Consider the following 16674-nt stretch of genomic DNA (forward strand, 5'->3'; position numbering starts at 1 on the left):
CTCGGGACAAGGCCGTATGTGCAGTTTCAAGAATATCCATCTTCCGTAATGACAGCTTTTAAATTATCCAATTTTCATAGCTATCCAACTTGCCTGAGGAAAAACTGGCAAAAAAAAAAGAAAAAGAAAAAAAAAAGCATTACTAAAGGCAAGAAGCACGTATTTAGGCTCAACTCTCTTAACCAAAAATATTTACCCTAAACACAAGTACACAAGCATTACGTGATGTACTGACTATATCTGTCAGATCTTGCTTGCTACAGTTAGACATCTCAGAGGGCCAACACAGGCTCACCCTCCCCTTGACTCTCAAACGGTGTCAGGAGCAGATGTTGGAACAACAACACCTGGGTGAATATGGAGCGGGCATGCGGTTGATGTGCAAACACAAGGATATTTCTGGGACTAAATATCAATATCAACACTGAAAAAAGCTTTATTGTCGCAAAGATTTGTCTTGGACATTACAGAGTTTCTGACCTGCTTGGAGAAAAAGAAGGTACACATTTCATACTCTTGAACATTCCTCACAAAATATTGCACCTTTCCTTGCCATTTCACACACTTCACACACAATTGTTAGTAATTATTAGGAATTGTGAAGGCGTGCTCCACAGCCAATTCTGGACAGAGGAGAAGCACACACTCTTATCTGGGACATGTCATTTGCCTGCTGTTCCTCTCGCCCCACTGCCCACAGGCCAAGCTTGCACAGGCGTGAGTCAGAGGAAGACACTTCACATTCAGCATCGCAGACAGATCACGGCCCAATGGCCTGCAACTGTGGCCCAGACACAACTTTCCTTCAAGCTAAGAACCCAACATTATGGCATTCTGCGGTAGAATAAGTCAATTTGATATAATCTGATATATTGAATTATTTCCATATAAAAAAAAAAATTTTTAAGTGTCAGTGAGATTGCAGGTTTGATGTGAGACAGTTTGACTGGGGATTTTAGTTGTCAAGCAAACGTAACTTAAAACAAGCGAATGTTTTCCAATTGACAGAACAAAATCAATTTTAAGTCACATTGCAGTACTAAAACAGTTGGTAAGAGAGACATTTTTGCAGGGTAAGTCTTGATCAATCACTATTCTGAGATGAAAAAGGGGAGCAGGAAATTATGATATCATATAATTATGATAGTCATTGTAATTGTGAAAGTTGACTATGCAAACTTGAGAAATGAGCAAGAGGCCCTGTTTACTGTGTTAAGGCAGCCCTGTTGTCTGTGTTCAGGTAGCCCTGTTCACTGTGTTTAGCCCTGTTCCCTGTGTTTAGGAAGCCCTGTTGACTGTGTTTAGGCAGCCCTGTTGTCTGTGTTTAGGCAGCCCTGTTTACCGTTAAGGCACAGGAGCTACTTTGCCCTCCCGTGCTTATTTTAATCCCAGTGACATTATATCAAGAATCTTACCCCGTGCTCGAGACAGATCACATGACCCTGCTCGCAAAGAGCGGGCGGGGAAACTCGGTCTATCCTGACATAAATCCCGATCTGCCACTCTCAATGTGGCATCTCAATCAACCCCCCTGCTCCACATGGCCAAGTTTATCTTGCCTCCTTATGACACGTGAAGTGTTGTGAGGCCCCCAGTGACTGATGACTTCCACGTGCAGATTCTCAAATTCTACGGTTCCAAGATTACCCTGAAACTGTGAGGGCAGCATAGATGAACAAATTAATTAATGAATAATAATGATAATTAAGCAAAGTTCATCAGTGCAAACGATACAGGACTATTGATCAGGCTCTCTTGTTTGACATGGTACAAGTGCGTAGCCGATACCTTGATAATGCTGGATATTGAGATAATTTGAGTATGAGCCACACTGGCTAATTCCAGTAGGAGCTTAGCAATAAGAGGCTTAGAGTAAGTCAGATGCTCATTGCAATTACAATCTCCTCCTGATGAAACAGGTCGTGCCACTCTCATGCAAGGACTTAAAGAGAAGCTCACCGAGGTAAAAGAGCAACAAGGTGTCCTTTGATTGGGTTGAATATTCATGTGTGTGCAAGATGCGTCACACATTTTCTGTGTCATCGATCTGAAAGCTAAATGGATGAGAAAGATCACACCTCTACATCTAAATGTATATAACATTTGGTGAAATATTTAAATAAATGCATAAAACATTTAGCTAAATGTATGAAACTTTTAGTTAAATATTTCGCTAAATGTATACAAAATTTAGCTAAATGCAAGAAACTTTTATTTCTTAGGTGCACATTAATCAACATTTTCAGTTTCCACATCAATGTAAACATGCCAGAGTTAGCTAATGAGCTCATTTGCTTCTGTAGTCCCTAACCTGCATGTCTTTGGACTGTGGGAGGAAACCGGAGTACCCGGAGGAAACCCACACAGACACGGGGACTCCACAGAGAAAGGCCCGGGCGGGCCTCGAACCCAACAACCCCTTCTGGTTGTGAAGCAACAGCGCTACCCACTGCACCACCATGCATTATATTTGTGAAACTTTTTCTTTTTTTTTAAACACATTTACTTAAATTTAGATAAGTAATTATTGAACTAAATGTTACATATTCAGCTAAATATTTAGCATTTTAAATGTGGGAAAAATGTGCAGTAAAATGATAGTGTCTAATGTTGCATTTGGCACCCCATAGTACTAAAACTACAATGTTGGTTGCACAGATGTGAGGGGGTAAGGTTATTCTCTTGACTACACAGTTCAGGAGCAGGTAAGAAAAGCACCAGGACATGGTGTTGTGGTGAGATGGGAATTGTAAAGGCACAGAGCTAATGTGCAGGATGACAGAACAAACCCTGACCTCCCACGGCACAATGAAACACTAAACTGGCTGCACCCTTGATGAATCGGAAGATTGGAATGTCCTGCTATGATAGTCACGTCCTATGAAGTGTCACTGATGATGACGATGATGAGGAGGAGGAGGAGGAGGAAGAAGAAGAAGAAGAAAAGGAGCATGAGGAAGAGAATGCATATTAATACAACAGCAATAATAATAATAATAATAATAATAATAATAATAATAATAATAAATAATTATATTAATAATCTCCCGTTTTAATGTGTGCTTCTTTTCTTCAGCATAATGTGTTCATGGGAAGTTTGAGTAGTATGTAAACAGTATTTGAAGAGCATTAGTGTTGTGGGAGAGACAGCAGACAGCGACGGAAGAAACCCCACACATAGGGGGGTCTGAGCATTATCTGTAAACAGCACGGGTCTCAGGTTCAAGGGCAGCAGGACGAGCACTATAAGGGCACTATGGAAATCTCACTATTCCCGGATCACCTGCGGCTTCATCTGCAGATAAGGGCACTATGGAAATCTCACTATTCCCAGAGCACCTGGGGCTTCATCTGCAGATAAGGGCACTATGGAAAACCCCCATCTCTCCTCCACCACACAGTCTGAAAGGGAAAACATGTATATGATGTTTCCCTATGAACACAGGCTTTGGTACAACTTATTTTGTTTGAACATGCTGTTAAATACACCATGGTATTTTATATATGTGATTCATATCTCATCTGGTTTTTCTGTAGCAGACATGGCAAACATTTGTTTAAACCCAGGATTATTGTTTTACATTACATTACATTATTGGCATTTGGCAGACGCTCTTATCCAGAGCAACGTACAGTTGATTAGACTAAGCAGGAGACAATCCTCCCCTGGAGCAATGCAGGGTTAAGGGCCCTGCTCAAGGGCCCAACAGCTGTGCGGATCTTATTGTGGCTACACTGGGATTAGAACCACCGACCTTGTGTGTCCCAGTCATTTGCCTTAACCACTAGGCTACAGGCCGCCGTTTTAGAGCATACTACGGCGTGGAAATGAGAACAAAGGGGCAGTGAAACTATTTGATTGGAACTTTCATTCATTTGAACCTTTTTATTAATATTCTTTTTCTGAATTTTAGCGACCGCCTCTGCCTGAAGACATTTTATGACTAAACTCACATAATGGTTCTATAATTAATGCATGAGACCGTGGAGCCTGTAATATGCTGAATCTGCTAAATACCCAAATAAAAGAAATTAAACGTAATATCATCTTGGCCATAAAAAGTTGTTTTCCACCATTTACGTTTTACTACGAGGTTTACACAAATGGATAAATAACATTAATTGGATGCAGTCATTTTCTAACATTACAAGGTACACACATACCCAGGATATATTAAAACTATATTGGGAGAACAATTGCCTTGGCTGAGATCACGCACTATATCGAGCGGAACTGGAGCAGACCTACCACCATTTTCTGTGTGCTGGGCACCAGGAGAAGGAGGTGGGGAGGACCTGTTAGCAGTGGCGAATCAGTGCCCGATCAATGGACTTTTCACCCCATGAACTAATCCCCACAGGGCTGAGGGAACGGGTGCAGTTAAGGAGATTTGGGCGTTTATCCACGGATGGGCTAGCAGTTTAGCTGCAGTTTCTCTGTTGCCAAAACGTGGAGTATGGGAGTCTTCCACAAACCCCTTCATACTTCAACTTAAGTGTCTGTGTCCAAAATGTGGTCCTAGCAAGGTTGAATCAGCTGGACTGACGCTCGTTGGACAGAAAGCCTTTAACACCCTGCTGGTGTTATCGAACCACACATAACAGCCTGACTACCTGCTTCGCCAGCTCTATTAGGTATACCTGCGCTGAGACCGTTGGTTTGAGCAGCAAGTCGTGCTTAGATACATTCGGTTTTCAGCTTAATCGAAAGAGATTTTCTTGGGCTGAGATTTCCCACCAGGGACACTCCACATACCATCTGCGGAGGGTTTCCAAATCAGCGCCGGCATGCCATCTGCCTCCTCTCGCCCTGGTTAGACCGGTAATCCTGCTGTAAGACCACCCTGATCCCCTCCCCGGCCACAGCGCAACAGGCACGCAGTCAGAGGAGGAACGTTACCACTGACAGTTCCTAAATCACTGTTCATCAATCACTGGCTCGCCATATACACACAGTATGAGTTCTGTGTCTGCTACTCCAAGCCAGCTGTCGCTCCAACGGGGAGGATTAAACTGGTAATTTAGTTAGGGGACAATAGTCATAGCTGGACTTGACTGGCTGGCTCACATGGACATGGATGACGTTCCTCTCTCAGCAGGCACACACCGGACTGAAACGCGGGGGGTTTTCGGTGTGGGGGAATGTGGGTTTCACATGCAGTCGGAGGCAGAAGGGGAGAGAAGAATCAAGCAGTTGGTCTGGGAACGCATGGCTCACCACGCTCATGCAAAGCAGACAAACCGTAAGGCCATACATTAATTAAGATATAACATTTATCATTTATTCAGGGGCTGAATAAAAACAAGCTGACCACCAAGCCAAAGCCTGAGCCTGTTTGTAAATCTGATAACCAGTCCGTTCATGGCAATGGAGAACACTTGTCACCACTGATAAAGCTGAATGCTGAGGCCCAAAGCCTTACACCGGTGACAGAGGGGCTTAGGAAGGCATGCAGACCTCGTGAGACTGTGAGAGAAAGAGAGAGAGAGGGAGGGAGAGGGAGAGAGAGAGGGAGAGAGGGAGAGAGGAAGGGAGAGTGAGAGAGAGAGGGACGGAGAGCGTGAGAGAGACAGAGACAGAGAGTGGGAGTGAGAGTGACAGAGAGGGCGAGTGAGAGGGAGGGAAAGACAGAGGGAGGGAGACTGAGAGAGAGACAGAGAGAGGGAGAGTGAGAGAGAGACAGGGAGACACTGTGATCCACGGGTTTTAGAAATGTGGAAGCAAAAGTCACATCATAACATTCCATCGAATCCAAATCCAGTATCTTACCACTCACTCATCCATTCACACACATACACTACAGTATCTGTAGTGGGGTCCGGTCCATCCCCTTGAGTTTATATAGTAATGTATATATATATATATATATATATATATATATACTGTGCTTATTTCTAACCCTGTTGTGGCTCTAGAAAAGCAGAAAGCTAATGGATTAATGAGATTGAGGGAGAGAAAACGCACACTATAACGGATAAGCCGGGGGGGATGTGGTGGTGGGGGGGGGGGTATAAAAGCCAGGAGGAGAGGGAGCACAGGACACTCTCACACCCCTCACAACGCGCATCACTGCTGGGCTACAGGGAAACGCACAGTCAGTCGTTCAGTCACCGGAGACCAGGTAAGAGCCTTCCCATTGGACAGGCCTCCGCCCTCTGTCTGTGTGTGTGTGTCTGTCAGCGGTTCTAGAGAGAGAACATGGGGAGACTTCTGCAAGGAAACATTTAAGGAGCAGCATCGGTGCAAAGGAAAGATTTGTTTTACAGGATGGAGAGCAGCTTAGAGGTCTTTGCCGGGGCGGCATAATTGGCAGGGTTAGTAGGATTGCCATATATATAGCTGTGACCTGATCGCCTCGGGAACACGCTCACGGGCTGGAACGATGCAGCTTGGAGAGGATGAGGACATGGATGGTGTATGCTGGGTAGTTAGCATGGGTGACTGGAACAGATAGGGTACCACTGCCAACCAAATTGGGGGGAAATGGGGGGGAAATCTGAAACAAATTTATACAAAATATAAAAAGACTTTGTGGGGAACTACGGGAATTTGGATTGCAATGATGGAATTATACTGTTTCTTTTTCAAATTATTTCACCATCCATTATCTTGCTTAGATGTCCCCGGTTGAATTCCTGTGGTCAACCTACTCAGTATTTGCATCTACTTCTAGGAAAGCACCTTTTGCTGCTGTATGCTAACACTGCTAAGGAGGTCTCTTGGCTTTGCAGTAAGTCTGGTTTTCCATCAGTGTTCGTGATCTATTACTATACTGTCAGCAGAGAAAATGTGGAAATTCATTTTGGAAAGTGATCCTCATTGCAGTGCTGTCTAGCTAAGGAACTGGACTGCATGGCTGCAGGTTTTAACTCCTGGATGGAAGGCTACTGTTATAGCCCTGTTATAGCTGTATCTAAACTGAATTAAGTACAATATCAGGCAGTATAAATGCAAAAGTTGCATAAATCCACCAAGTGAAAATTCTGAAAATAATATATTTGCAGAAAGACTCAGGGATAGAGTTGAGAGGAGGCCATCTCTTGTGGAATAATTTCTAAGATTAAGACACACTCCACCATGACATCATTCCCATTTGCTCAGGATACCCCCACCAGATTCCCCCACGATACTATGCATTACTTCCAAGTTCAGTGCAGGACACTAAAGGCAGGTTCATTTTCCCATATGGTACATATTCAGTTCTGCTGTGAGTGCAGCTCATCAATGTAATACTTAAACTGCTGCCATCTGCTGGTGTGTTAAGTGAACTGCAGTTACTTTCCCCCACAGAAATCTGCCACCGCACGCAACAGAAATGGCAAAGTAAGCACGCGCCGAATTCGTATTTGTGAGAAAGCAACATAGCCACCACCCACAGGAAATGAAATTATTGTAGAATACATGACAAATCCCTTCTGGAAATAGATGATAAGAACTGTGTTTGTTGGCCGTACTTACATGAATACATATTTATCAAAAGGATGCATGTGGTGATTCTGTGGGAAGAAACCCAAGAAAAGCCAATGTAAAAGAGTGTCATGTGCAGCTTGTAATCCTGCCATGTTCGTATGACAAACCAAATGTTTCCCCTGGGTATTTTCAAATACTTACATGACAAATCTCACGGTTCTGTAGATTTAAATGGTAGATAATCATTTCTCTGTCAACTGCTTATAGTATTTCGAATAAAACACAGTTGTCCATATTAAAATCATCACTATGGAGCTAGCCCTGGCCCAGGAGAAGCCAGGAGAATACCAGCTACCAGCTGTTCAAAACATAGCTTGAGCTGGTCAAACCACGTTGAGTACAGAGCTGGTCTAACTGGTCAACCAGCTACCAGCTGTTTCAAAACCTAGCTTGAGCTGTTTTTGTTTTTTCAGCAGGGTAACTAAGACAAGCTATTTAGCTATTTCAGTTCATCTTTAAAAACGTGCCACCATACCCACTGTTGAAAAATTGACATTTAGGCCTGCAAAGCCTTTGAATTACAGCATAGCAGCAAATGGCTCTTACATGGCAATGGGCAGACAGCATTAGTCCCCAGTGAAAGGACGACTGGGACATTTCACAGTCAAGCTGAATGAGATAAAAGCATATTCAAGATTAATATGAAGGCCGTGACAGCAATCATGGCTACATTTCAGACTATTCACCCATACACAGCATTACCTGGAATACAGTGTAAGGCCTCGATAATTACACAGGGGTATTCAACAGCCAGCTGCAGCTGTTAATCAAAGTAACTTGTAAAGGTCACTAAGGATTAGAGGATTTTAATGTTTTTAATATAGCATACCCATTCAAAATAGCAATACTTCTGTAGGGAAAAATAGATTCAGAAATATGGATCCAGTCATTTGAACAGCTTGGTGATTGCAGCAGAATATTCATTCACCGCTTTTGTTTAAAATGCCCAAAGAAAGCCCAGTGGACAGTGCATTACTTTAATTGCCCATTCATTATTTTGTTTAATTGGATATTTATGTAACGATATTTGCACCCTTGCAATGTTTAAGAACCCTTGTCATTATTAACTTGTAAAGTTTGTGTCATAGATGCCACTGAGAACTGGCACTCACTGTCTCCTCTCTTTGTTCCTCTTCGAGGATCTACAAGAAATCCAGTGGCAATGGCTCGGTAAGTAGGCACAGCAATGCTTTACAGTGACAAAAACACAAGAGAGCCTTTCCCCACCACTCTAGATCTAATAATTACTGCTGTCAAACAGAGGCAATGCTACCGAAGGGGTCTCCAGCCCTGATCCTGTTGTTGCAATTATAGCAGTTAATCACACAATGATCTAGTTTACATTATTGGCATTTGGCAGACGCTCTTATCCAGAGCGACGTACAGTTGATTAGACTAAGCAGGAGACAATCCTCCCCTGGAGCAATGCAGGGTTAAGGGCCTTGCTCAAGGGCCCAACGGCTGTGCAGATTTTATTGTGGCTACACCGGGATTAGAACCACCGACCTTGCGTGTCCCGGTCCTTTACCTTAACCACTACGCTACAGGCCATCCTCTCACACTACAGGCCGTCCTCTCAAGTCATCTAGTTGCTGCAGGTTCATTGAATCCATCCTGCCTGCTGATTTTAAGGGGAAATGAGCGCTAATCGATCCTGGGGCTCTCCGGGACAGGACCAGAGTGGACCAGCACTGGGATTCTGGGCCTGCCTCGGTTCCTCAAACCCAGTCTAGTTGGGGTTCAGCAGGTGGAAATAAAAACCATCGCAGCCTACAGCCCTCCTCCAGTCCGCCATGGGGTCCATCAGCTCCCCACCCTGTGTGAGATTAAGCTTCCAGCGGTGCAGGCAGTCCGGTTTCAGCAAATGCTAAATCTGGCAACCCTAACCACAGAGTAGACGCAACTGGCACTCATTTTGGCGGCCTGTAGCGTAGCGGTTAAGGTACATAACTGGGACACACAACGTCGGCGGTTCTAATCCCGGTGTAGCCACAATAAGATCCGCACAGCCGTTGGGCCCTCGAGCAAGGCCCTTAACCCCGCATTGCTCCAGGGGAGGATTGTCTCCTGCTTAGTCTAATCAACTGTATGTCGCTCTGGATAAGAGTGTTTGCCAAATGCCAATAATGCAATGTGGTTCTCAGGGGTAAGGGCTGCTCTCATTTCCCTGCGCTTCCTCCATCAGATCTCCCTCTTCCTGGGGAAGAGAAACTTTGTGGATCACGTGGACAGGGTGGACATTGTCGGTGAGCCTCTTTTCCACACACCTCACCATGGAGACCGCTCTTAGTGTGCCTCCCTCCTTCAGTTCTGCGGCGTGAAACTGAGTCGGAACGGGCGGCTTCACATACGCCTGTCTGTATGTCTGATTTGGGAACTTTGCCCTCTTTGGCAGATGGGGTACTGAAGGTGGACCCCTCAAAGCTGGAGGGCAGGAAAGGTACAGCGCCCTCTGTCAGGCCGGAGTCTGCATTGCAGTAGGGTTCATCTGGGCGTTCTGGGGAAAAAAAAAAGTCTCTCATTGGATAAACCTAAAATTTCACTTCACTTTCATTTGTTACACCTGCGTACTGCATATGTTTTTGGTTTTCATTTGAATGAACATTAAAAAGTCAAAAATACAGTTACAGTTATACAGAAAACCTAAAAAAAAACACATTACTGTTTTCAAAACCTGACTTTATTTAGTCAATGAAGTACAAATTAACAATGGTTCCCCAGAGCCAGGGTGAGGAACCCCTCTCCTAGACTCATATTTATGTCGAATACATTGTTTTAAACAGGGAGGGCCAGTTAAGTCAGTTAAGCCCGTGGCCTTCATTGTGCCAACATCCCCTCACACCCTGGAGAACAAAAGCTACTGATGGCTTGAGAAGAGGCATTAAGGAAGCAGGCCGATTTAGGAGCGGCCATTTTGTCACATCTGCCCTCCTTCTCGTCGCAGTGTGGGTGCAGCTGGTCTGCGCCTTTCGCTATGGCCAAGAGGACCTGGATGTGATCGGACTGCCCTTCAGGAAAGACATCTGCATTCAGCACGTACAGGTTTACCCACCCGAAAACGGCCAGCCGGCCAACACCCCCACACAGGATGCCCTGATGAAGAAGGTCGGGGAGCAGGGCCACCCCTTCACCTTCACAGTAAGCCTTCCTCCTCTTCTTCGATATACTCCTCAGCAGATGCTTTTATCCAAAGCAACATACGGTATATCGATGCATACATTTTTCAGTGTATGTAGTCCCCTTTGATCAAACCCACAACCTTTGCATTGTTAGTGCAATGTGAACTACCAACTGAAAGACTCATATTTACCTATTATTTAACTTTTCCCCCCTGCATTATTAACAATGTATGCCTACACAGACAGACACAGACAGAGACACATGCACACAGTGCACAATGATGTTAAGAGGCCCCATCTGAAAAAACTAAATAGGCTAATACCGAGTCCCCAAACTATATCTGTTTCAGATTCCCAACAACCTGCCGTGTTCCGTTACTCTTCAACCAGCACCTGACGACAAGGGCAAAGTACGCTCTATCGCCCGCTAGTGGGGAACAAAATAGCACACTGTTCCTTTCCTGAAATTGGCAGGGGGAAAAAAACACGTTGGGTTTTGTTGCAGCCTTGCGGTGTGGACTACGAACTGAAAGGCTACATCGCCAACAAAGCAGACACCCCAGCCGAGAACGTGGAAAAGAAGTGCGTGCAGTCCCACAGTGAGCTAAGACCCCATTGAGCACCCCCGGTACAGCTAGGGAACACACCTTTACTGTTTTACCGTTCTTAATGCAGTGGTGGCATCTTACAAAAATGAAAACGACAGAACGTGTAGCTCATAAATCACGATCACCATTATCGTAATCTGTATTAGAAGTACAACTACGCGGTTCTAGTGATTCAAGTAAAAGTCTATCCGGCCTGTTAATTTTGAAATATCCTCTCGGGTTTGATCTGCTTCCTCTCTTTCTACTCTGTGTCTCTCGCATCCCTCCGCGCCGCCGAAGGGACACGTGCCGTTTGATCATTCGAAAGATCCAGCTTGCTCCCGACCGCGCAGGTGTGGGGCCCAAAGCCGCAGTCAGCAGGCAGTTTATGACGTCAGACAAGTTGGTCCACCTGGAAGCTTCTCTGGGGAAGGAGGTGCTGTATATATTGGCCTATATTGTCCGTCTAATGCAATCCTACATACATTTATTTTCTTTCTTTATTTTTAATATAGAATGGAATATTTTAAAATATTCCATTCCATATTATGTATCCACGTATTTAAAATTATGACAAAAATGTATGTCCTACTGTTTGATGAGCCATCTCAAAATTGGTCTCTTACTACAAAAATGTATTTGTTCTATTCAAATGTTTTTCGATAAAAGGTGTATTGCCACGGTGATCCAATCAAAGTCAAAGTAAAAATCAACAATGAAACCAGCTACGTTGTGAAGAAAATTAAAATAACAGGTAACTACCCAGTCAGAAAGTCATATTTAACCATCATTCGCCATATCTTGTTTTGTTTTTTTTAGCATTGAATACAATATGACTGTACTGTACAATGACTAATGTCATATCATGCAGTATAGCTAAAAGAGCTGCTATGGCCATACGTATGCACCGGACTGAATAATGAATGTCAAATTCAAAAGCAAAATGTCATGCTACATTTGAGTTTGAATCTTTCATAGGATTGATAGAACTATTGTATCCAGAGATGTGCATGTCCCAGCTGCGTGATTGTACACATGTATCGTACAGTATAAGTGTCTGTGTTTGTACTGACGGTATATCTCTCTGTTGACAGTTGACCAGACTGCAGATGTACTGCTATACTCTGCTGATAAATACACCAAGTGTGTGCTGAATGAGGAGTTTGGGTAGGTCGTTCAAAGTTGCATATTGATTCTCATTTTTTGAAATTGCACTGGTCTGCAGTTATGACTGTTCCCACGGCAACTATCAGCCATCGGCAGAAATGAAAACAGACGAGTGCAGGTCTTGATGGGCGAGCATTACCTGCCCGGGGCGAGGGCCCGTGATGAGCCTCGTTTGTGACGTCTGTTACAGGGATAGCGTCAACGGCAATGCCACCTTTGAGAAAGAGTACCGAGTTACTCCATCGCTGGCGAACAGCAAGGAGAAGCGCGGCCTGGCCCTGGATGGGAGGCTGAAGGACAAGGACACGAACCTGGCATCCACCGCAACGTGAGTACGGGACTTCTGCGATCCAAGAACAGACACGACCGTCCAGGAATAGGATTTCCCCCTCCCCGGGTTCATTTGATCACTGCATTCTCTGACCAGAGTGACAGCCAGTACTGTATAGCCTCCAATGTAGAGCTGTTCAAACATAAGACGGCAATAGTTGTGGCACTGGTATTATTATTAGTTATGTGTGGCAGCATGGTGGTTCTAGCCTTGGTGTAGCCACAATGTGGGCTGTTGAGCAAGCCCCTAACCCCACATTGCTCCAGGGGGGATACAAGCGTCTGCTAAATGACTGTAATGAAATATTACTATTATTATTATAGAATAATATAAGGCCAATGGCCGGTGAATGCTGGATTCGCTCGTCCTCCTTGGTTTCTTTCTCACCCTCTTTCTCTCTCAGGCTGAGGCCGGGCCTGAACAGAGATGTTGCTGGAATCCTGGTCTCCTACAAAGTCAAAGTCAACCTCATGGTTTCTAGTGGAGGGTAAGCTGATCACCTCCCTTGACCTGGCTGTTACAGACAAATCCATGGGCTGATTTGTCAGACACAAACGTTGGTTGACCCTATGCATTTATTTGCGTGTGTTTTCCGCTTGCCCGTGGAAAGCTGCAGGATGTGTAGGTTCTCACTGTCACTCAGCAGTTGCTGAGATAAAGCAGTAAAGTCACCTTACTCACTTTCTTTGATCTGAATCAGTTTATGATGTTAACCAACTGTCCTGCAGCTTTCCAAGGATAAGAGTGAATACCACTCATACAGAGAATCAAACAGATGTGTTTGGTGCATGATATGAGTTTGTGTTGAAATGTCCTGCTATGTACATGAAAGAGAATCACCACTGTGTATTTTTTCCCCTAGCTTCTTGGGAGACCTGACTGCCAGGTAAATCCATAGGTTAACAACAAGTACATGATAATGCACAATGAAACAATCAGATGTCTGACCAGCTTTGTCCTGTTTGCTGAAATAGTGATGTTTGTGTGGAACTCCCCTTGATCCTGATGTCTCCAAAACCTGCAGGTAAGGGTCTACATCCGTGTAGCGATACATATCTCCATATTGATTCAGTTTCAATCTTTTGTTGGGTATGACAGGTAATATTGATTACATATACTGTAATATTTAATATATTTTAAGCTGTGCATTAATGGGACTTGATGCTATCTACTTGCATTAAGGATTAATCTGCGACTGCAAATACATAGCATAAAAAATTATACATACATAAATAAAACAAAGATAAATAGCTCCCCCTGTTGGCGAAAAATGTAATAACGCTCCTCTCTTCCTCTTGCTCCTGTGTGCTGCTGACAAGATGTGTAAGATACTTTCAAACATGCCTATTTTATTATTTTAACACAGATATTGTAGAAGTATTTTATACATATGTTTTTTATTTACATTACAAAGTTTTTCATTCGGAGCATTAAATAATCTGAATCTAAATCTAAATCTAAATGTAATGTAATGTTATCCCAACCTTAGTGTTTTAAAAGTGAGCTGTGCATGCAAGCCTGATCAAATAGACTAAAAGATGACATTTTAAACAGCTGCAAAATTGTTTTAAACAGCAGTTCAGGAACTTGGCACTGAACTGTAGTTGGGTAAGTTAGTGGTACAGGTGCATGTCTTGAACTGTGGGCGAGTCAATTGAACGTTCCAGCAGCTTAGGTGAGATGACGTATCCAATCTCAGACATTCCACAGCAGATGTGGACTTTCAGGCACATAATTTAACATTGATGATACTGCCAAACTGTGGATTGGCTGTTGTAAAAGGGTATTGTAAGAGGGTTTAGGTGGCTCAGGAGATTACACAAGAAAGAGAATAACTTCACTGTGTAAAATAGGCTTTCTGCAAACATTCACACCATCTAAAATAACCACTGCATGTCTTAGAGTGCTTACTTTCAGTGTACATCTACAACTTACCTGAACTTGTAGTTAAAAGACAACCATATTTGTCCATGCTCTGTAATATCTCAACAGTTCAATACATGTTCTCTGTTTCATTTACGGCTATCCTTGTTTTAATGTATTTGTATTGTGTTTGCATTTTTATTTTGTATTTGCTGTTTTTAGTGTACATGCCCTGTGACTGCAGTGAAAATTAGCCATGTTGGCTAAACTGGCACATATACAGAACAGTTTTCAAATGTGCACTGTCCATGTAAAAATAAACTGAATAATGTAAAATTGTTTTAACATATTAAAGATGTTTTACTTCTACACTTTAACCTTTCTTGTGCTATGTTTTTTAATAAGGGATTGGTTCAGAAATATTTGAAACCAATGTAAATATCCATCCATCCATCTATTATCTGAACCCGCTTATCCTGATCAGGGTCGCAGGGGGGCTGGAGCCTATCCCAGCATACATTGGGCGAAAGGCTGGAATACACCCTGGACAGGTCGCCGGTCTATCACAGGGCACACACACCATTCACTCACACACTCATACCTACGGGCAATTTAGACTCTCCAATCAGCCTAACGTGCATGTCTTTGGACTGTGGGAGGAAACCGGAGTACCCGGAGGAAACCCACGCAGACACGGGGAGAACATGCAAACTCCGCACAGAGAGGCCCCAGCCAACGGGGATTCGAACCCAGGACCTCCTTGCTGTGAGGTGGCAGTGCTACCCACTGCACCATCTGTGCCGCCCAATGTAAATATGTAAGATGTAAATAAAGTTGAGACTCTGACAGGTCCAAAGTGGTAGGCCTTCCAAAAATGTATATTTTTCTTTGTTCTATGATCTTGCAGCACATATAACGGGGTGCCTAGCATCCCTCATAGTGATCCATTTACCTAGTCCCTCGCTCTTGAATTGTCTATCAGCTGAGAGGCGCTGGGACCCCTCAGTCAAGTCTGAAGACTGTGCTGGTGCATTTCTGCCACCTGCACAGGTGTTTCCATTTAGGGCCTATTTAATATAAATGCATCATTTATGCATTAACGCCTAAAATAATCAGTAGCAGATCCATGCACATAGTCCTCAATGTCAATAAAAACATGAAACCAAAAGAAAATAATTAAATGCAGTGTATTTCAGTTGCCATTACTTGACTCCTTGGTCTCAAATGTCTCAACTCAGCTTGAGTTACTGAAAAAGATATTGCGATGTAATAATGACATCAAGGTTCAGAGCCTCACTGAAAATGAGCATCTTGTGCCATCAAGCCCGATCCCGCTGGTCCAGAATGCTACAGCCCGCCTGATCACCAGTCAGCCCAGGTCGGCTCATGTCACCCCGCTTCTCATTGGCCTCCGCTGGCTTCCTACTGCCACACGCATCGGCTTCAAGGCCCTAGTGTTGGCATTTCAGGCTGCTAAGGGGACTGCCCTACTTTACATACAATCTTTAATCGCTCTCTACTCCCCAGCAAGACCACTCCGGGCTGCCAGCTCTGGTCACCTTGTGGTTCCCTCACTATGAGCACCTGGCGGTTGTGCTGCACGTTCATGCCTGTTTTACATTCTGGTTCCTCAGTAGTGGAATGACTTGCCTACCACTGTCAGGACAGCAGAATCCCTCCACATATTTCAACGCAGACTGAAAACACACCTTTTCAAACTGTACCTTAGTCCTCCCTCCTGATCCCCCCCTTCCGATATCCCTTTTGTCTAACCCCAAAAAAAAAAAATATATATATATATATATATTTTTTTTTTTTTTTTTTTTTTTTTTTTTTTGTTTAGAACAGCCCTTCATGTGTATTTTAGTAGTTATGGATTTGATGCTTTAACCTGTGGAATAACCTACGCACTTGTAAATCCCTTTGGATTAAAAGCGTCTGCCAAATTACTAAAATTTTAAATGTAAATGTGATTTTCATGATCTGACTTTACTAAGTAAAGTCCGGAGTAAAGTCAAACTTTTGAACTATCAGACAGCCAATATAGAGTGAACTGAATGTTTATTCTCATTCTATGACACGTATCCAGAGAAAGGGATACTAACAATAACATTTCAGTTAACCTTTCCATATTAA

The 16674-nt window shown here is 43.6% G+C and overlaps 1 protein-coding gene across 1 annotated transcript in view; it reads left to right on the plus strand.

Moving 5' to 3' along the window:
- The window catches only part of arr3b (arrestin 3b, retinal (X-arrestin)), an 18294-nt gene extending 4251 nt beyond the window's left edge, over positions 1-14043 (plus strand). Inside the window, exons 3-17 of the mRNA XM_061233478.1 lie at positions 1596-1656; positions 8611-8641; positions 9657-9717; positions 9867-9911; positions 10416-10609; positions 10941-11000; positions 11096-11172; positions 11478-11613; positions 11847-11931; positions 12272-12344; positions 12535-12672; positions 13079-13162; positions 13538-13561; positions 13650-13699; positions 13995-14043. Of these exons, the coding sequence (XP_061089462.1) occupies positions 1596-1656; positions 8611-8641; positions 9657-9717; positions 9867-9911; positions 10416-10609; positions 10941-11000; positions 11096-11172; positions 11478-11613; positions 11847-11931; positions 12272-12344; positions 12535-12672; positions 13079-13162; positions 13538-13561; positions 13650-13699; positions 13995-14002 (1127 nt within the window). The 3' untranslated portion in view covers positions 14003-14043. The remainder of the gene's footprint in view (positions 1-1595; positions 1657-8610; positions 8642-9656; positions 9718-9866; positions 9912-10415; positions 10610-10940; positions 11001-11095; positions 11173-11477; positions 11614-11846; positions 11932-12271; positions 12345-12534; positions 12673-13078; positions 13163-13537; positions 13562-13649; positions 13700-13994) is intronic.
- The last annotated feature ends 2631 nt before the right edge of the window (positions 14044-16674 follow it).

This window comes from Conger conger, chromosome 3, assembly GCF_963514075.1.
Source record: "Conger conger chromosome 3, fConCon1.1, whole genome shotgun sequence".
In the NCBI taxonomy this organism is placed as follows: domain Eukaryota; kingdom Metazoa; phylum Chordata; class Actinopteri; order Anguilliformes; family Congridae; genus Conger; species Conger conger.